Source organism: Oncorhynchus tshawytscha, linkage group LG10 (assembly GCF_018296145.1).
Source record: "Oncorhynchus tshawytscha isolate Ot180627B linkage group LG10, Otsh_v2.0, whole genome shotgun sequence".
NCBI lineage: Eukaryota > Metazoa > Chordata > Actinopteri > Salmoniformes > Salmonidae > Oncorhynchus > Oncorhynchus tshawytscha.
In genome coordinates this window covers 36,181,848-36,203,657 of record NC_056438.1, presented here as the reverse complement: position 1 = coordinate 36,203,657, position 21,810 = coordinate 36,181,848, and the positions used below count along the sequence as shown (strand labels likewise).

General features: G+C 40.7%; 1 protein-coding gene across 3 annotated transcripts in view; it reads right to left on the bottom strand.

Annotated features, from left to right (window-relative positions):
- Positions 1–1,522: 1,522 nt before the first annotated feature.
- LOC112260152 (polycomb complex protein BMI-1-B) overlaps positions 1,523–21,810 on the bottom strand; it is a 30,570-nt gene continuing 10,282 nt past the window's right edge. Inside the window, exons 1-10 of one of the 3 annotated variants that reach the window (XM_024435041.2) lie at positions 20,903–21,236; positions 17,165–17,296; positions 16,933–17,029; positions 16,690–16,745; positions 16,544–16,594; positions 16,307–16,415; positions 16,150–16,192; positions 15,925–16,023; positions 15,593–15,673; positions 14,543–15,256 (exon numbers count right to left, since the gene is read on the bottom strand). In XM_024435041.2, the coding sequence (XP_024290809.1) occupies positions 14,930–15,256; positions 15,593–15,673; positions 15,925–16,023; positions 16,150–16,192; positions 16,307–16,415; positions 16,544–16,594; positions 16,690–16,745; positions 16,933–17,029; positions 17,165–17,276 (975 nt within the window). In that variant the 5' untranslated portion in view covers positions 17,277–17,296; positions 20,903–21,236 and the 3' untranslated portion in view covers positions 14,543–14,929. Of the gene's footprint in view, positions 2,039–14,542; positions 15,257–15,592; positions 15,674–15,924; positions 16,024–16,149; positions 16,193–16,306; positions 16,416–16,543; positions 16,595–16,689; positions 16,746–16,932; positions 17,030–17,164; positions 17,297–20,902; positions 21,237–21,810 lie in introns of those variants that run through there. The other 2 variants (XM_024435042.2, XM_024435040.1) reach the window with 2 other exon arrangements.

The following is a 21,810-nucleotide window of genomic DNA, read 5'->3' as shown; positions in this document are numbered from 1 at the left end:
CCTTCCATAGGCGTCCATTCTGGAAACCCCCTCATCGTCCACTCTACACGTTCCAATTATGTTGCCTGTCAATGTGCGTCAACTTAGTTCGCACACCCATCCTGTGTTTGCACTTTTGATTCCACAACTTTGTTTTGACAGAGTTACTGCTTAATCGACAAGCGCCTCCTCCCCTTGCAATAAACATCACACCGGTTTTTAGAGGTTTGTTGCCTTCAAAATAAAAGCGCCAAATACAGCTTGTCCCCGATTTGAACATAGCTACATTTTCTTGATTAGGTGTTTATTTTTTACATTAATAGGCTATTTTCTCCTGAACCATATGGTCTATCCAATAGAAACTCATGGACAACATTTGACACAGATATAAATAATCTGACAAATAACTAAGTAAGTATAAATTCCCAAAGTTTCCATATGTTTCCAAAAGTGGATGTTAAATACCAGTTTCTGAAAATCCTTGCAACTTTGCTAAATTACAGGGAATTTTGCAACCCTAGAGAAAAGCATATGACACTTCAACAATCAAATTTTTGGAATTTGAACTTCTGTGATTCTGATCTTCATGGCTTTTGGAAAACAGAGGGACATTTACTAGCAAGTTTAATGGAATCATTTTTATTTGTATCTCCTCAAGATATCCACTTTGGAGTAAACCATGAGTAGGATGTTAAGAACGGACCATGTTGAAACATTTGGGCAGGTCACTATTGCTACAAAGAAACACAAATTAATAAATGAAGTACCCCAATAGTAATATCATCTTTGGATTTTAGATTCTATGTCCTAAGCCCCACCAAACAAAAGGCCTGTAGAGCGTGATGGTTTACGATAGCCATCTTCTGGGACTAACGCATTTTACTCAAAAGGAATTTTTATGTGTAGGCCTACTTCTTACTATTGTGAACATTCCTTACAGTGACTGGGAAATGTGTGCAATTTTAGGACCTGTGCAGTGTTATAGCATTTTAGACATACTGGGTACGTGTATGATTCCACCCCTGTGTGAACCCTCATATGTGAGGTTAGGTTTTCCTTCCAGCTGAAGCATTTCTCACATTCTTTGCACTGGTACGATTTCTCACCTGTGTGAATCATCATATGTGTATTCAGGTGTCCCTTATGAATGAAGCATTTCCCAAATTCTTTTCATTGATATCGTTTCTCCCCTGTGTGAGTCGTATGTATTTTCAAATTAGAATATTTCTGAATCGCTATATGTCTGTCCAGGTTATGCTTACTGGGGAAACATTTCTCGCATTCTTTGCACTGATACAATTTCTCCCTTGTGTGAATCTTCATATGTGTATTCAGGTGTCCCATATGGATGAAGCATTTGCCTCATTTTTTGCATTGATATCACTTCTGTTGTTTTAGATGAGACTCAAAGGAGAAGTGTTTACTACAAACATTACAAGAATATATTTCTGTAGTGTGACTTTGCAGGTGATTGATCATGTGTTCTGTGGACTCAAAGTCTTCTCCACACTTCTTGCACATGATGGATGAAACAAAATGCCCCATAAAAACAAGTCTTTCCACACACCTGGTATGGGATTTTTTTTTTTTTCCCCCATGACTTTGATTTAAGTAGTGTAGATCCTGGAAATAGTACTCCACTTTCCACCCTATTGAGCTGCAGAACAGCACAGATTTACTGCAGATAGGGGAATAGAGTCATTAGTTTGTTCTGTTACTCTATAGCCCTGTCCATCATGTTCTGTTTTGACCTCTTCAGTTGTGTTTGTGGGTAGACAGTCCCACTCTCTGTTCTCCACAGTATGTGTGTGGTAAGGATGTGAGAGATGAGGTGGGTCCTGATCATTGCAGTCACTTTGAGTAAATGTGGAGTCTCAAGTATCAGGCTCCAGCCCTTGAAGCTGCTCTTTCCCCTTACTGGTCCTGAACTCCTCATATTCCTCTTTAATCTGTGTGCTCTCTGGGTCCTCCTGCCTCAGACTAAGACTACATTCCTGCTCACCATGCTGCTCAGAGGGAACATCCTTTTTAGACACAGGAAGAGTGAGTTGCTGGGGGTCTGAAAGGAAAACAAACAGGAAATATTGCAATATATCTCCAGAAATATTTGACATATTTGAATGTTTAAAAAAAAGTATAGCATACAGTTCCCTATGCCCTGCAGAGATAGTTCAACCAGAACATGCCTACTGCTAGCACACTGTCTGCAGCTAGCTGTAAGATTCAATAGAACTAGCTAGCTAATGAACTAGTAGCCCATTAATTGACGCTAACTATTTGGTATTGTATTAGCATCCCTATTAGCTGTTGCGAAAGCAGCAGTTACTCTTCCTGGGGTCGAAACATAACATGAAACATGAAACATAACATTACACAGAACATTAATAGACAAGAACATCTCAAGGACAGAACAACTCTACATAAATTTTAAAAAGGCACACGTAGCTTACGTATTAATACACACACATCTCAATCAAATAGGGGAGAGGTGTTGCTTTATATGTTTTTTTTAAACCAGATTTGCTGTTCATTTGAGAAATATGAGAGGGAAGGGAGTTCCATGCAATAATGGCTCTATATAATACTGCACGCTTTCTTGAATTTGTTCTGGATTTGGGGGCTGTGAAAAGACCCCTGGTGGCATGTCTGGTGGGGTAAATGTGTGCGTCAGAGCTGTGTGTAAGTTGACTATACAAAAATTCTGAATTTTCAACACGTTTCTTCTAAAAAGTGATGCACTCAGTCTCTCCTCAACTCTTAGCCAAGGGAGACTGGCATGCATAGTATTTGTATTAGCCCTCTTGCTTGCTTTTCATTGTAATCAGTGTCGCTCTGTTCTGGGCCAGCAGCAGCTTAACTAGGCATGACTGGACAAATAATCAAGATAAAACAAAACTAGAACCTGCAGGACTTGCTTTTTGTAGTGTGGTGTCAAAAAAGCAGAGCATCTCTTTATTACGGACAGATCTCTCCCCATATTTACAACCATTGAATCTATGTGTTTTGACCATGACAGGTTACAATCTAAGGTAACACCAAGTCATTTTGTCTCCTCAACTTGTTCAACAGCCACACCATTCATTACCAGATTCTTAGGGAATGATTTTTACCAAATACAATGCTCTTAGTTTTAGAGATGTTCAGGACCAGTTTATTACAAGATTCTCTGGTCTGATGAAACCAATATTGAATTATTTGACCTGAATGCCAAAACAGACTGCAACTCTTTGTTAAGGGTTTAAATGACTCCATTAGCTGTGGTTGCTAATGCATATATGGTTGAATCATCAGCATACATGGACACACGTGCTTTGTTTAATGCCAGTGGCAGGCAGGTCATTGGTAAAAATAGAAAAGAGTAAGGGGTAGCTCTGCGGTACACCCCACTTTCCATGTTTGACATTAGAGAAGCTTCCATTAAAGAAAGTTCTGTTAGATAGATAGCTCTGAAAGGCCATAACACTTTTGTTTTCTAAACAACAGGTTATGGTCAATATTGTAAAATGCTGCACTGAAATCTAATCTTCTTCTTATCATTTTCTTTCAACAAATCATCAGTCATTTGTGTCAGTACAGTACATGTTGAGTGCCCTTCTCAACAAGCATGCTCAAAGTCGGCTGTTAATTTGTTTACAAAGAAATAGTATTGTATTTGGTCAAACACAATTTTTTCCCAACAGTTTGCTGAGAGCTGGCAGTAGGTCTGCTGTTAGAACCAATAAAGGCTGCTTTACCACTCTTGGGCAGCGGGATGACTTTGGCTTCCTTCCAGGCCGAAGGACGAAGACTTTCCTCTAGGCTCAGATTAAAGATATGACAGATACGAGTTGCTATTGAGTAAGCTATCGTCCTCAGTGTCTTTCCATCTCAGGGGTCAATGCCAGGTTTGTCATTATTGATCAATAACAATACATTTTCCACCTCTCCCGCACTAACTTGCAATGCTCTTCTTTCATTATTCGTTTTTTTGTGCATGAGTTGTTGGCATTTCCTGCGTAAGTTTGCCCATTTTGCCAATAAAGTAATCATTCAAATATTTGGCAACATCAAATGGCTTTGTGAGTTTAATTTGTCTTTCTGCCCATAATTTAATTTAAAGTAATCCAAAGTTGTTTTTCCATCATTCTTTATATCATCGATCTTGCCTTCATAATACAGGTTCTTCTTCTTTTTGTTGTTTTTGTTTAGTCACATAATTTCTCAATTTGCAGTAAGTCAGACAGTCAGATGTGCAGCCGGACTTATTAGCCACTCCTTTTGCCCCATCTCTTTAAACCATACAGTTTTTCAATTCCACATCAATCCATGGAGCCTTAACAGTTCCAACAGTCAGTTTCTTAACAGGTGCAAGTTTATCAAAAATGTGAAGAATTCATTTTATAAATTCATCAGTGCAGCGTCTGGATGCTCCTTTTTAATCACATCAGACCAACAAATATTTTTAACATCATCCAAATAAGTGTCACAGCACACCTATACACTATTTTAGGCCCAGCTTTTGGAACTTTTGATATAACCACTTCATTGTGATCACTCCATCTAATGGGTACGAATACAGCTTTAGAACAAAGATCTACAGTATTAGTACAAATGTAATCAATACATGTGGGTGATCTTGTTCCTTTACAGTGCATTTGGAAACTATTCAGACCCCTAGACTTTTTCCACATTTTGTTACGTTACAGCCTTATTCTAAAATTGATTAAATTGTTGCTTTTTCATCAATCTACACACAATATCCCTATAAAGACAAGTAAAATCAGGTTGTTAGGCATTTTGTAAAAAACAGAAATATTACATTTACATAAGTGTTCAGACCCACTGATTGCTGAAGCGCGTAGCGTGTAAAAAATCGCCTGTCCTTGGTTGCAACACCGAGTTCCAAACTGCCTCTGGAAGCAATGTCAGCACAAGAACTGTTCGTCGGGAGCTTCATGAAATGGGTTTCCATGGCTGAGCAGCCATACAAGTCTAAGATCACCATGCACAATGCCAAGGATTAGCTAGAGTGGTGTAAAGCAAGCCGCTATTGGATTCTGGAGCAGTGGAAATGCGTTCTCTGGTGATGAATCATGCTTCACCATCTGGCAGTCCGATGGACAAATCTGGGTTTGGTGGATGGCAGGAGAACGCTACCTGCCTGAATGCTGGTGCCAACTGTAAAGTTTGGTGGAAGAGGAATAATGGTCTGGAGCTGTTTTTCATGGTTCCAGTGACGGGAAATTGTAATGCTACGTTGTTCAATGACATTCTAGACGATTCTGTGTTTCCAACTTTGTGGCAACAGTTTGGGGAAGGCAGTTTCCTGTTTCAGCATGACAATGCCCCTGTGCACAAAGCGAGTTCCATGCATAAAGCAGGTGTCCACATACTTTTGGTCAGGTAGTGTCTCTTTTTTTTCAAGCCCTTTTGGCTACCTGGTCTACTACTCATCTTGGACCAAGCAGAATATCCCTACTACAGCCAGTCTCTCTAGTCTCCATAATAACATAACACTTGGGTGGCTGGAGTCTTTGACTTGGGTGGCTGGAGTCTTTATTTCTTATTTATTGCATAAACCAAATTAATTTTAACCATTCATCATCCAGGCAATACCATAGCTACAATGTCAATTGCACCAATTGGCTCTGAATCCTGATTGGCTGGTAAATTGAATGGCTTTTTGAACAAAGGTTTGGTCCCTCTGACCTAATTATTGAAAGAACTGCTTTTAACAGCAGGTGTCAGTAGTTATGTTTCCATTAACTTGTCCAATGATTTTTTTTTTCGACATTTAGAAAGTTTGCATAGAAAATAGATGTGACAATTGCTTGCTTGCTTGCTAGGGCGCATTTCCATGTAACTATTTTTTGTCAAAAACAGCTGGCTGAAATGACATAACACTTTCCCAAACACCGGCAAGTAGCGTGGACGAAATGGAGAAAATGGAGACAAAGTTGGTGAAGCAACCAACTGCTGTGCTGGAATGAGAACAATATGTGTGTCAGTTGTAATGGTATGGAGCGGGAGGATGAGGGTCAAGGACTGGAATGGTCGGTAGTGGAAAGATAAGGATAAAGTAAAGAAAGCATAAAGAGGGCCATGGTAGGAAGCAAGAGTAATGATGTGTTGGAGTGGAAAGTGGTGATGGTGTTTGATGAGACCACAGGGCCTCACTTTACACCCTATCCGACTAACTAAGGCTGTAGATAAAGAGGTAGGTGAAGTGATATTAGCTTGGTTCATTGGAAATGGTAGGTTGTTAATATTGTGTGGTAGCCAGGCTCAGCAAAAGAAGATTCTGAAAATGGGAAGAAGATTAAAAGGCAGGTCCCTGGTGCTTATGCTAGATTGAGAGGAGTCATCACTGGGGTCCCAATATCTATGTCCACTAGATATTAAAGAAAATGTGAAGGGAGGCAGAGTGATTGAGGCCAAAAGGTTTCATCAGTAGGAATGAAGGACAAAGAAGTGAAAGCTTATCAGTGATGCTGAGGTTTGAGAATGTCTTTCCGGGAAAAGTACAGATAGAATTCCTTAGTTTCAATGTTAAGAGAATTTGTCCCATATGCTCTGCAGTGTTTTAAAAGGGACATGTAGCTGCTCAGTGTAAAGGAAAGAAAAGATGTGCCAAGTGTGGAGGGGCACATGATTACGGTGAATGTGGAGGCAATGTGAAGGTTAAGTGTTGTAATTGTGGGGGAGAACACAGTGCAGCATTTGGTGGATGCCAGGTACAGAGAGTGGCTAAGAGATATAGGATCAGTCATGATGTATCGTATGCAGAGGCCGTAAAATAGATTGGTAGAACTACAGCATGGACTGAGAAATATGGTTGTGAGGGGAGGTCGAGACGTGGGTAGTGGGAGAGGATGGAATTCGGCGAAACTAGACCGACATTCTGCAACAACAAAAAATATTGACAAAACACCTGATCTCAAATGTTTGTTCCAAAAACTAAAATCTGTTACACAGTGCACTACGTTTTATAGGCTTGGCCAAAGTTTCCCAAAATTGCGTTGTTTAGAAAGAGTGCAAGGTCGACTTCAGTTTGTGCACATGCGCACTTCACAGAGGAGGCGTTCCCTAATGAAAATATGCAAATATATGATACAATTGGATCTCGCGCTTGGCTTTGCCCACCTTTTTTGTACTGCCCACTATGCTTCATTTTCTCCAACTGTAAACAACCCAGATGAACTATCTTGGTTTAGTTATAAAAATCTTTGGTTGCTATTTCAAAATTAGGTGGAATTTCCTAATTTAGACAAGGCAACCCAGGGACATTCAACATCTTTTTGGTAAGCCATTCCAATGTAGCTTTGGTCTTGCATTTTAGGCCATTTGTCTTGCTGAAATGTGAAACTCTATCCCAGTGTTAGGGTCTTGGCTGGGACTCTTCTGTCCTAGCTTGAAGGCAAAGCTGGTTCTACCATTGGGGTGCCAGGACAGAGAATAGATTGGACTGGGATGAGTGGTAGCTGCCAAGAGACCAGAGGTGGCAGAACAGATTGCTCTGGTTGGGGTGTAGGGATTGAGCATAGTCTGAAGGTAGGGAGAGGCAGATCCTCTTGCTGCTCTATAGGCAAGTACCATGGTCTTGTAGTGGATGCAAGCTTTGACTGGAAGCCAGTGGAGTGTGCGGAGGAGTTGACATGGGAGAACTTGGAAAAGCTGAACACCAGGCGGGCTGCAATGTTCTGGACAAATTGCAGGTGTTTGATGACACAGGCAGGGACCCAAGCCAACAGCGAGTTGCAGTAGTCAAGACAGGAGATGATAAGTGCCTGGATTAGGACCTGTGGCGCTTCCTGTGTAAGGTAGAGTTGTACTCTACAGATGTTGTAGAGCAGGGGTGGGCAATTCAAGTCCTCAAGGGCCTGATTGATGTCACAGTTTCGACCCAGCCCCAGCTAACACACCTGACTCCAATAATCACCTAATCATGATCTTCAATTTAGAATGCAATTCACAGTGTCAAAAGCAGGGGAGGATTTGGATGAGAACAGAGGAGAGAGTCAGCTTTGGCAGTGCGGAGAGCCTACATGACACAGAGAAGAGCAATCTTCAAGCCTGACTGGTTAGGGTCAAGATCATTCTGAGAGAGATAGTGAGAGAGTTCGTCAGAAAGCACACTCAAGTGTTTTGGAAAGGGATACCGGTCTGTTGTGTTTGACGTCAGAGGAGTGGAGTGTTGGTTTCTTGAGGAGGGAAGCAACTCGGTCCATTTTGGAGTTAGAGGGGTCAGGGATGAGTTGATGAGGGAAGTGAGAAGGACTCCAGAGTTGGTCTGGAGAAGGGAGGAGGGGATGGGTTTGAGCGGGCAGATTGTCAGGCGGCCAGACCTTACTAGTTGCATGATTTCATCTAGAGAGAGAGGTCAAGGCGTAGGGTAGTTCTGTGTGAGTGGGACAAGTGGACTCAACAGGCTGAGTGAATGAGGAGCGGATGTTTTCAACCTTATTTTCAAAGTGGTTGACGAAGTCATCCGCAGAAAGGGAGGAGGGACAAGGAAGGGGGTGGGGGTGGAGGATTAAGAAAGGAGGAGAAGGTGGGAAAGAGTTTCCTGGGGTTAGAGGCAGAAAAGCTTGAAATGTAGTGATAGAAAGTAGTTTGGCAGCAGATACAGAGAAAGGGAAGGTTATAGCGGAGGGAGTGGAAGGATGATAGGTCCTCCGGAAGTTTAGTTTTCCTTCATTTTCGCTCAGCTGCCCACGGCCCTGTTCTGTGCAAGTCATAGGATGTGGAAAGGGAGGAGAGTAGGGTTGAAGAGGCATAATCAGGGGACAGGAGGAACAAGGATTTAGCAGAAGGGATAGATGATAGGATGAGAGAGTAGTAGGAAAGAGAGTGCAAAGATTGCGACGGCAGTTGACAATCTGGGTAGGAACTGCGTGGCTAGGGTTGGAGGACGGGGAAACAGAAAAGGAACAGCCTCCAGTAAAGATAAGGTCAAGCGTGAGCCTTCCTTGTGAGTGGGAGGGGACTGGGAAAGGATGAGGTCAAAGGAGGCAAGGAGGAGAAAGAGAGAGTTGGAAAGAAATTAATCGAAGGCAGATGTCAGAAGGTTGAAGTCGCCAAGTACAAAGATCGGTGAGCCATTGACAGGAAATTAGCTTATCAGTGTGTCAAGCTCATTGAGGAACTCTCTAAGGCAGCGTTTCCAAAATTTGGTTTATGCCCTAACACTACACCGCTGATTCAAATGACCAATGCTTGATGATTAGTTGATTATTTGAATCCGCTGTGTAGTACTAGGGCATAAACCAAAACGTAAACCCTGCTCTAAAAGGCACCTGGTGGGCGATAGATGACAACAGTGTTAAGCTTGAGTGGACAAATGAAGGTGACAGCATGGAATTCAAATGAGATGGACAGGTGAGAGGGAGAAAAGAGAAAATCTCCATTTAGGAGAAATGAGTTGCCCTTTACCACCACCGAGGCGACCAGATGCTAACAAACTATGAGAGAAAACATTCTCAGATTAAGCGAGCAGCTGGAGTAGCAGTATTCTCTGGGGTGACCCATGTCTCCGTCACGGCTAAAAAGTCAAGAGACTGAAGGGCAGCATAGTTTGAGATGAACTCAGCTTTCTTGACCGCAGATTGGCAGTTCCAAAGGCTGACAGAACAGGAATACCACATGGGTTGTACATGCAGGGCCCACTAAATTGGAAGGGTTGCAGCCAAGGGGTGAGGAGCGTCTGTAAAGCCTAAAGGGAGAGGAGCGAACTAGGATAGAAAACACAGTTGCCAAAGTGGCAAAAGAGCCAAATGAGATCATCTGAAAATAACTAGGTAAAATGTGAGTGAGAGAGTGGTGTGTAGCCTTCCTCTCTTCATAACAGTAACACCTTATTCATGAGACTGAGTGTTGCAGTACCATTCATTAACCTCTTATTCAAAAAATATATTCAACATCAGTGAAGAATAGTTTTCAAATGAAAATGTGTATATAATGTGCAAATACACTATCCAGAGTTTTAATGGTGCTCTAATCTGGAATGTAGCCTACCTGTTTACAAATGTATCCCTGGGATATTTGAGATGTTTTAAAAGCTCCTTGTCGGCTTTGAGGTATATTTTTAGCTTGAAATGCACTAAGGCCTAACTGGAAAAAAACCCAGGGTTGAGCGTTGGGTTGAAATCTTGATTCACATCGGCTTGTTAATGAATGAAATAAATAAGATGCCACACTATGGGACACATATCAAAGTATACAGGCTATTAGATGCATTGTTGCCTACTATGATCTATTCTATAGCCTAGTTTAACAGTCAATTTTGGGTAATTCACTTTGAAACAATGACTGCATGAATAGGCATCATAGCCTATTCAATCAATCCCTATACCAGTCTGCTGTTCCCACATGCTTCAAGAGGGCCACCATTGTTCCTGTTCCCAAGAAAGCTAAGGTAACTGAGCTAAACGACTACCGCCCCGTAGCACTCACATCCGTCATCATGAAGTGCTTTGAGAGACTAGTCAAGGACCATATCACCTCCACCCTACCTGACACCCTTGACCGACTCCAATTTGCTTACCGCCCAAATAGGTCCACAGACGATGCAATCTCAACCACACTGCACACTGCCCTAACCCATCTGGACAAGAAGAATACCTATGTGAGAATGCTGTTCATCGACTACAGCTCGGCATTCAACACCATAGTACCCTCCAAGCTCGTCATCAAGCTCGAGACCCTGGGTCTCGACCCCGCCCTGTGCAACTGGGTACTGGACTTCCTGACGGGCTGCCCCCAGGTGGTGAGGGTAGGCAACAACATCTCCTCCCCGCTGATCCTCAACACTGGGGCCCCACAAGGGTGCGTTCTGAGCCCTCTCCTGTACTCCCTGTTCACCCACGACTGCGTGGCCATGCACGCCTCCAACTCAATCATCAAGTTTGCGGACGACACAACAGTGGTAGGCTTGATTACCAACAACGACGAGACGGCCTACAGGGAGGAGGTGAGGGCCCTCGGAGTGTGGTGTCAGGAAAATAACCTCACACTCAACGTCAACAAAACTAAGGAGATGATTGTGGACTTCAGGAAACAGCAGAGGGAACACCCCCATCCACATCGATGGAACAGTAGTGGAGAGGGTAGCAAGTTTTAAGTTCCTCGGCATACACATCACAGACAAACTGAATTGGTCCACTCACACAGACAGCATCGTGAGGAAGGCGCAGCAGCGCCTCTTCAACCTCAGGAGGCTGAAGAAATTCGGCTTGTCACCAAAAGCACTCACAAACTTCTACAGATGCACAATCGAGAGCATCCTGGCGGGCTGTATCACCGCCTGGTATGGCAACTGCACCGCCCTCAACCGTAAGGCTCTCCAGAGGGTAGTGAGGTCTGCACAACGCATCACCGGGGGCAAACTACCTGCCCTCCAGGACACCTACACCACCCGATGCTACAGGAAGGCCATAAAGATCATCAAGGACATCAACCACCCGAGCCACTGCCTGTTCACCCCGCTGCCATCCAGAAGGCGAGGTCAGTACAGGTGCATCAAAGCTGGGACCGAGAGACTGAAAAACAGCTTCTATCTCAAGGCCATCAGACTGTTAAACAGCCACCACTAACATTGAGTGGCTACTGCCAACACACTGTCAATGACACTGACTCTACTCCAGCCACTTTAATCATGGGAATTGATGGGAAATGATGTAAATATATCACTAGCCACTTTAAACAATGCTACCTTATATAATGTTACTTACCCTACATTGTTCATCTCATATGCATACGTTGATACTGTACTCTATATCATCGACTGCATCCTTATGTAATACATGTATCACTAGCCACTTTAACTATGCCACTTGGTTTACATACTTATCTCATATGTATATACTGTACTCGATATCATCTACTGTATCTTGCCTATGCTGCTCTGTACCATCACTCATTCATATATCCTTATGTACATATTCTTTATCCCCTTACACTGTGTATGACAGTAGTTTTTTTTGGAATTGTTAGTTAGATTACTTGCTCGTTATTACTGCATTGTCGGAACTAGAAGCACAAGCATTTCGCTACACTCGCATTAACATCTGCTAACCATGTGTATGTGACAAATAAAATTTGATTTGATTTGATTTAGCCAATGTGAACTATGCCAATCATAGCCGCATGAAGTAGTGTGTGTGTGTGGGGGGCACCCCTACTTCCTACAGCAATGATGCCTATTCATGCAGCCATTATTTCAAAGTGAAATTATGTGTAATTGCAGGAATTAATGTGCAAAAGCTCTCAAAGCAGTCTAGTCTGGCCTTCTGTTTTTGCATTTGACAATTCATGTCACTAAGCTAGTTAGAGCTTTCAAAATCCTAATCCAAATCATGATCATTATGAAGTAATTTTTCTCCCATAATTAATTAATTAGCCTAATTCATTAATGCACAATAAATGTAGGCTAATCTTTGACCATTCTAATTCATTAGTCTAAAATGTTATAAGGACTTGCAGTTGCATTCATGTTCGAAGGTGTTTTTTTGCAACAGTGAATTGTGAAACAGGCATGTTTTTCCCGAACACGTGGAGATGTCTGCAGAAAATTAAGCCTATTTTAATCCATTATCTTAATTTAGCTTAACTTCATTTGGTTTTAGAGAACTTTTTGTAGGCATTTCTAAACCATGTCAATTGAATTGATGTCCTATCAATAGCCTACGTCTCTCTCCACTGATATTGTAGGCCTTTCAACTTTTAAATTTGCAGCAATGCCTTGTGCTAAAATAAGAATATTTTCTAATAATACTGTATGTAGGCCTACGAGTGCACATTTCATGTATGTTTTTTTATACTGAAGCAATGCTATAATAAGCCAAACTCCATCCCTTTTTTGCTATTACACTGAGGGATTGGGTTGGGGAGGAATACGTAACCACTCTCGAATTCATAGATGGAGCTCCAAAAGTACTGACAGTGAATGAGCTCAACATGATCATTTTTAGACATAGGCCTGTATAAGACACAACCTTTTGGGTTATGATGGAGCAGTTGTAGGCCTACTAAGATTAAAGGAATAGCAATTAAGCCCTTTTTCTACTATTCATGGATACCATTTTTATGTCTCTGCGTACAGTTTGAAGGAAGTTGCTAACTAGCGTTAGACTTCCAGTTATTGCACTAAGGCTAGTTAGGCTCGCAAACTAGCTTCAACTTCCTTCAAACTGCACGCAGAAACATAAAAATGGTATCCATGAATTCATCTGACTCTGGATAAGTAGAAAAGGGCAAAATTGCCAAAATCTCACACTATCCCGTTAAATATTCAAGAATAGGGTATTGGGTAGCCTATATACACTACATGACCAAAAGTATGTAGACACCTGGTCGTTGGACATCTCATTCCAAAATCATGGGCATTAATACGGAGTTGGTCCCCTTTTGCTGCTATGTCAGCCTCCAGTCTTCTGGGAAGGCATTCCACTAGATGTTGGAACATTGCTGCAGGGACTTGCTTCCATTCAGCCACAAGAGCATTAGTTGGTTGGGCACTGATGTTGGGTGATTAGGCCTGGCTCGCAGTCAGCATTCCAATTCATCCCAAAGGTGTTCGATGGGATTGAGGTCAGGGCTCTGTGCAGGCCAGTCAAGTTCTTCCACACCGATCTCGACAAACAATTTCTGTATGGACCTCGCTTTGTGCACGGGGGCATTGCCATGCTGAAACAGTAGGGCCATGCTAAAACAAAGTCGGAAGCACAGAATCGTCTAGACTGTCATTGTATGCTGTAGCATTAAGATTTACCTTCAGAGGAACTAAGGAGCCTAGCCCGAACCATGAAAAACAGCCCCAGACCATTATTCTTCCTCCACCAAACTTTACAGATGGCACTATGCAATGGGGCAGGTAGAGTTCTCCTGGCATCTGCCAAACCCAGATTCATCTGTCGGACTGCCAGATGGTGAAGATTCACTAATCACTCCTGAGAACACGTTTCCATTGCTTCAGAGTCCAATGGCGGCGAGTTTTACACCACTCCAGCCGACGCTTGGGATTGAGCATGGTGATCTTAGGCTTGTGTGCGACTGCTTGGCCATTAAAACCCATTTCATGAAGCTCCCAACAAACAGTTATTGTGCTGACGTTGCTTTCAGAGGCCGTTTGGAACTCGGGAGTGAGTATTGCAACCGAGGACATTAGATTTTTTACACGCTATGTGCTTCAGTGGTCCCATTCGATGACCTTGTGTGGCCTACCACTTCACAGCTGAGCCGTTGTTGCTCCTAGACATTTCCACTTCATAATAACAGCACTTACAGTTGACAGGGAAAGCACTAGCAGGGAAGAAATTTGATGAACTGACTTGTTGGAAAGGTGGCATCCTCTGACGGTGCCACATTGAATGTCACTGAGCTCTTCAGTAAGGCCATTCTACGGCCAATGTTTGTCTATGGAGATTGCATGGCTGTGTAGTCGATTTTATACAATGGGTGTGGCTGAAATAGCCGAATCCACTCATTTGAACGGGTGTCAACATACTTTTGTATAGTGTATTTCGTTAATTGAAGTGACCATTTAACTAAAAGCAGTACCTACTGCAGATTGCACACTTAAAGCCAAAACAATCAGGTTGTGTTTATTCAATTCCCCATTACATGTATGCAGAGGGCAATAGTCAACTATTTTTGTCAACTATTGTTGTGTGTTGACAAATGAAGTTGACAAAGCCAAAACCACATTTCCATTTCAATCAACTACAGTATTTGGCAATTCAGTTATAGGAATCATTGGAATGTCCAGGTTTGAAGTAAACGTGATATTTTTTCACATTCCAAACCACATGGCACATTACTGGGCTAGCCATTTCAAATTCGATCTGCAGATGCCATTGAGCAAATTCAATAAGTCTTTCCACAGTCTTTCTTAGACAAATGAACAAATATATTGTCCACATAGGATTATATAAAAACGGCAAATGTTTGAAACAATAATAAAAGTATCTACAGTCTATGTTGGCGTGAATGTCCGGGAAAGTTGATTTGGACCCGCTTTTGTTAAGATACCGTTTGTTGAGGTGCCAATGCTGGAGAGGTGGGGGAAGTGGGTAAGTGATGATGATGATGAGTGGACAATTCTGTGGCTCGGACTGGGCAGAGAGGAGGATGAGGTGGAGGGAGCTTCGGGGTCATTGTTCAGATGCTTGTTACCCCCAGTCCCAGAGTCATAGCATACTCCTCCAGCATGTTGTGTGGTTTTTGCCCCGTTTCTTGGGCTGCTCATCTTCATCTTCTTGCAGCCTGTTCGTACCCGGTATTTCAATGGCAAGGGACCATTCTAAAACAAGTGAAGATTTTCTTAAGTGTATGTGTACAGGGGACTTTTCTGTGACTTATAACCATATTCTCCGATGAGCCTCCTCTGAGCATGTATTTTAAGAATGACATGAGCTTTAAACAAGCAATAGAGAGATTTTTTTTTAAAAATGTGTAAGCTCTCCAAAATACATGTGAACATATTGCTTGGTAGAGAATCGAATTCATGAATGGATGCACCACTTCACAACCTTATACTTTCCACTTATAAATAAGGAAAACAACACAGCTTATAATTTCAAGGTCTTATTAGAAAAAATGACATTTCATGTGTTAAAGTGCAAGGGTAAATGCTTACCCTTCTCCAAGTGTAGATGTGTGCAATGTCCATTAATGTGTAGTAATCCGTCAATGGTTCATCTTCATACATAACTTCTATCTGTGAACAACACATTTTGAGAGAAAAGATTAGGTGTGATTAATCGTTTATATAAACAGTGTGAAACTAGTAAAAATCTAACCATAATCAATCAGTTGTACACTGTATTTTTTTTAAAGAAACAAAGTCGATTCTAAGTTTAACAAATCTACACAATGTCTATACAAACGCACAACATTTCAGATAGGTTCATTGTTCACTGAATTTCAAATAATTACATTAATAATCATTGATTAAATATCCGTAGTCACCTGATAGGTGCATGGAATATCCATTTTACTTCGAAGGAATTTCCTCAGATGCATTATGGTCATGGCTGCTGGACATTGCAAGTATCGCTTGTCAATCATCTTCAGACAAAAAAAAAAGGTAAGTTGAGTTGAGACATGATAAACACTGCGTTACTTTACAGCCATCTGGATTGACCCTGTATTTAAAAGACACCAATATGATTTTCTTAGGGTTAAAACAATCACCTCTGTCTTCATATCCTTGACTTCACCATCCTCCTTTCCCAGCCTAAGAGAAAAGCAAAATTTACAATTGGAAAAAAGAGCAAAGAAATAATTGACAAGCATGGGGGTTGGCTGCATTTTTTAAGCATACTTTTTGCCGGTTTGAAAGCAGCCTTACTTGCTCTGATGAAAAAATTCGATGGACAGGCTTATAATCTCATCGTTGGCTATTATTCTCTTTTCTTCATCTGCCACCTCCCCTCGCTCTTCATTTGATCCATTTCCAGCTACAAAATAAGAAAACAACCTAGTATTCAAGTGTGCCAATCATCCTCTTTCTAATGATAAAGCAACATGAACATTGAAGTTGCAATGATATGCGTGAGGTGCTTCGCCATTGATTCAACTTGTTTACCATCAAAAGAAGGATGTGCAACATAGAAATCCCTCCTTCGTTTCATTTCATCTGCAAGCGAAATAATAAATAGTTGTTCATGTATTATGATGCACTTGACATTTTTACAAACCAACTTGACAGGATGAATGGGAAAATGTACTGACCTTTGAAAAGCCCAGGTACCAACCTATAAACAATGTCTTGAAGGGTCTTGTCAGACCTGAAATATAATATTTTTTAAATTATTTCAGCAAATTGTATGATTCATTTCTGAGCCAGGGTTTACTTGGAAAAGAGATGTCAATATTGTAATGTGGTTTCGATTTATTTACACTCATATTCGAGTTAAAAAATATTATAGAACTTTAATTTATTGCCTTACAAAATGACATATATAGGCTACTCACCTAATATTCAAAAGGGGTTTCGTTTTGTGAATCTGGACATCACAAATTGGACAGAATTTGCTGGTCTCCAGATAACAAACAATGCACATTTTACAGACTGAAAAGACAAAATAATCAAAACAATTTGACAACACTGCATACTTAAGCCAAACGAATCAGTCAAAACTGTGGGCATAGACAGCAACTTGCATTGTGTGGTATTTTGAATGAAATCCAACTGACGACAACTTACATGAGTGTAAACACTCCACAATGGTGGTTGCGTCGATAAAATATCCACCGCACAAGACACACATCAAATGTGGATTCAGCTCAGTAATCTTGATTTTTGTTGTTCTGTGCATTGTTCTAAAATTGTAAAATCCTATAAGAAAGGATAAACAAATTAATTAATGGATACAGCGTAGTTTCGCAATCTGTTCAGAACACAAACGGGCGGCGATGTGCCTTGAGAATGTAAAGCATTAAAGTTAGTGTTTTAATGTCTACCCTGCGAAAAACGAACCTGGAGATTCTTTTGGTGAATTTAAATAGGTTAAACCAATTTTTATCTCGTAGGCCTATTTATTATAGAATTTTATGTAGCCCAATAACGATTTACCCTTTTGTAATTTCTACCATGAATTTTGTTTCCAGCTTCCATTTCGATTTTTAGAAGTCTTCACTTCAGGCCAAGCGTTTGATTATTCTAGAATAGCCTAACAATTCCAGAAGCACGTCACAGAAATGTTGATTTCGATGCGAGGTTTAAAAAAATTGCAAACTGACAGCACATTCATAAGGCTACTTTTTCAAGTCCGGAATGTGTGCGAGTTTATTTGTTATAGGGCGATTTGGCCGATGAATGATGATCAACTTTTTCCAAAGCTCAATTCATTAAAAACATTGCTAGGTCTATAACGCAAAGTGGCAATATATTTAATTGACTTAAACACAGTAAACAACCATTATTTGCCCAATTATTGGCATACATTATGCAGCCTAAATTCGGAGTATAACCTACAGTCATAGAAAAATAGGTTCTGGATAGAACCCCAATTACCCACATTTTTTTAGTGTAGACTAAGCGTGCAATCCCGCGCCCGGTTTCTTGACGGATTTAGAGGAACGTTTCCAACTAAATGTTAATATCTTGTGCTCATTTTATAATGGATATTATAAAGTTTATTATCAATATCTTCGTAGGTAGCCTATGTAGGATACATTTCAAAGTCTGGGCCTATAGTTTACATTGCATTGATAATTACCTAATTGCCCGAGAGAAGGATTTTGGATTATTTTCAGTATTATGCGATCATGCGACGTCAATGTGGCGCATTGTCATTATGGACTGTATAAGATTGTAAGTAAAGTGTGTCCTGCGACTGCATGCAGACGCAAACAGTGAAGTGTGAAGTACCGGCTATGCCTACAAACCGCAAGCTTGACCTGATACAAGACGCAATAAGCTCTTTCATCCCTCTTATGCATGGCCATTCTAAAAGAAGCACACCATAGCGTATCTGACGAGCGCACAACTTGTGTTGGAAAATTGAGTTAAATGTATACATTCCTACACCTGTCGAGAAACTGGGAGTGCGCATTATGCATCTCCATATGTGCACATCATGCGTTCCAAGACAATAACTCACTGTAGGCTATTTGTCAAATTAAATGTTGGACTAACCAATCATAATTGTTAAATCATAGGCTTACATACGTATGTACGAAATGTAGGCTATTGTAATGACCTCCTTGGCTGTAGCATCTACCATGGGCAGCTGATAATCAATAATGTTGATTTATTTAAAAAACCTAGCCTATTCATCACAAATGTCAATGGATCAATGCGGTGGATACAGCGATGTCGAATGGTTGTGCAACAGAGTAGACTCGACAGAATATGCAGCACACTCGAAAATTGTGATTATTTTAACTATTTGACCAAGCAAGAATTAAGACGCGTGTGTCACACTATGTTGGCGCATGTTCACGCAAACATGGCAGTGTGAACTCCAGACCTACAAAAATCGCACGTTTCATTCTACTCAGATATGTGTGTTAACTAATGGCTCAGCCCTCTTATCATCAACTCTAAAAGAAGTTAATTCCTAAAATATTTGAACATTTAGTTGGACAAATCTCTGACCCGTCATACCTGTCAATAAACGGGGAGCTCACATTAGGCACGTAATCTCCGAATGTACCCACTATCACGCGCCTCAAGACAATAGCTAGTTAGTTCGCTGTGATGTGAAAACGTTTAAAGCAATGCTTGTCCTTTGCTGTTGAACTACGCATCCCATTGTCTGATGAGAGCTTATCATTGCAACAACGAAATTGTAGCCATAAACGAAAGAAATAATCCATCAAGCCCCAAATTACGCAAAAGTTAACTTTCTTTCTCGAATGTATCGATTTTCAAATATTATTATGGGTCTATCCCATTGTTAGGCCTATAGACATGACTGATCTAGTGCAGAACATTTCACATAGTAGAAAATTATAGTCTGTTTTTAACGCATTTATGAAAGTTGACCAACAAGAAACGCGACTGACCTTATTGTGGGTGGGGAGAAATAGGTCAAATTTAAAGATGTAATAAAATGTGAAACATTTTGTTATTTATATGTTTTTGGCCTACGTGTGAGTTTTTGCCTCAGCCTATTATGTCAAACTATAATGTCATCACAAGAATAGGCCTACATTATTGATTGTGTTTACATAGTTTATATGGGCAGGCCTAATAATAGTAGCCTCGAGCCGGCCTATATTCCAATGTCCACAGCCGAATGAGCATAAAAACATGATCAGGTCCTAATCCAAACAAATATAATTAGCTGACTATTATTTCAGAGCTAGACGATGAGCAACACCCCAGTAGGCTAAGGTATTTATCTTGATTTCAAATGAGATTCGAGTGGTGCTCTGAAATTTGAGACAACATTTGGCCAATTGGTGATCGAGACAATCTCTTGATCTTGTGTAGGCCAGGCTAAATTGCATTAAACCATACTGCGACGAAGATACATTTGAAAATTATATTGACATCGCCTAGTGAACGTCGAGGACCACACATCAATTGCGCAAAAGGTCGAGAATGGATCTCTAGTAGCCTACTCATTATTGATCAGAGAAAGACAAACATTGCATTGATCTGAACAATCTTGAATGGTACCCATCGCATTGGTAATTATGTTAACAGCATTGTAAATTATCCCATGAGGTCATTTCATCAAATCTATTTATCATCAAACGATCCACGGCAATAAACCATCCATTTTTAAACTTTTCAACACTTTTCAAGTGACTGAATAACATAACAAAACATAGTCTAGGTCTATTCTTGCGATAAGACATAAAATCAGTGTGTGAGAAAGCCATCTCTGTTCAACATAACGGAATTAAATACATTTAATAGGCTATAGCCAGCCTATTAACTATTTACTGCCTAAACAAAGTAAGATATACGCAATAGCCTAAAACTTCACAACATGCGAAATCCTGTCAACATAATTACTTATCTACAACGAAGCCCATTTATTTTAAATTAAAGACAGATAAACGTATCTATATTGGAAACAAACGTGGCAATTTTGCTACAACGACAAATCATATTTGATACCACTTTCATGAAAACGACAGCCTAATGAGCCTGTTGATGACAACTGTTTGAAATCAGCTTGGTAGAATACATACGAATGTGGATGCTTCTCTGCAGATCTGTTAACATTGGCTGCTATGAACAGATCTGCGACCATGTTTCAATTTTGTAAGTTACGCGCTCCAGAAAGAACACAAACATAACCATTGAAATAATATAACATTCTACAATCGTGTGTGCTTTGAGGGTCCATATGACGGTGTGGTCCACTGCCGATGTTCACTATTAATCCGATAGCCTGCAGTGGTCTTGCATTTGCAATGCTATAACATTTAATATAAACTTGTATTTTTGCAAGTTAAAACTAAAAGTTCTGTAAATACATACCTAACGGGTTTTATCCCGTATGTGATGGACAATGAAAGTTACAAGTCGATCAGAAAAAATATGAATGCAACCCAAGCGGCCATCTTGGAACGAGCTACAAATGCTGTTCAATGGCAGTGGCGAAATTCTCAACGAATAGAAAAAGATCCAGAAACTTTACACAGATTCTGAACAGTGCCGGTCCAAATAGGTTATCGGTTTGCTCCGTGCTCGACCCCTATGAAGCAGTAGGCTATGCATAGAGCGGCACTTGATAGCAGTAGAAACTGACACTGTTCCCAAAATGGCTTGCACGCTAGTTCGACCGCCCCGCTATATCACGTGGTCTCATTCCTCAAGCGTTGTATCGATGGTACAAGTGACAAAAGTAAGCTAACTTTGATATATTGATATGTGGTCACACACATTTCATGCACTGGCTGGGTCTTTAGTCCACAACTCGTGGTCTACATGGTTTAGATTGTTTCTCTCTCACTCAAACATATTTAGGTGATGGTTTAAGATTTGTAATAAAATCAAATCAAATATGATTTACGCTACAAAGTTATTTAGAATTAAGTTATTAATATTGCCATTATGATCGTATTTTAACCGGCTTAGGCCCACTTCATTTGAATTCTAACACAACTCGTTGGGCCTTTTCCCTACATCTCTAATTATAGAGCCATTTAACACCATAAGAGTGTAGGCTAAGGAAAAACGTTTCTCCCCATGGCTACTGCTCTGATTTTGGGAGTCTTTCCATGATGATACAGGCGATTACACTGAAGGGCACCGGTTAACATTGTTACCATGTTAAATGTGTATGCCGTTAAACATTCGTGAGGACCATTTAGGCATAGGAGGGCCCAAATACTTTTGCTTAATACATTGAATACGCCGATTCCTGATTCTACTGAATCATTTTG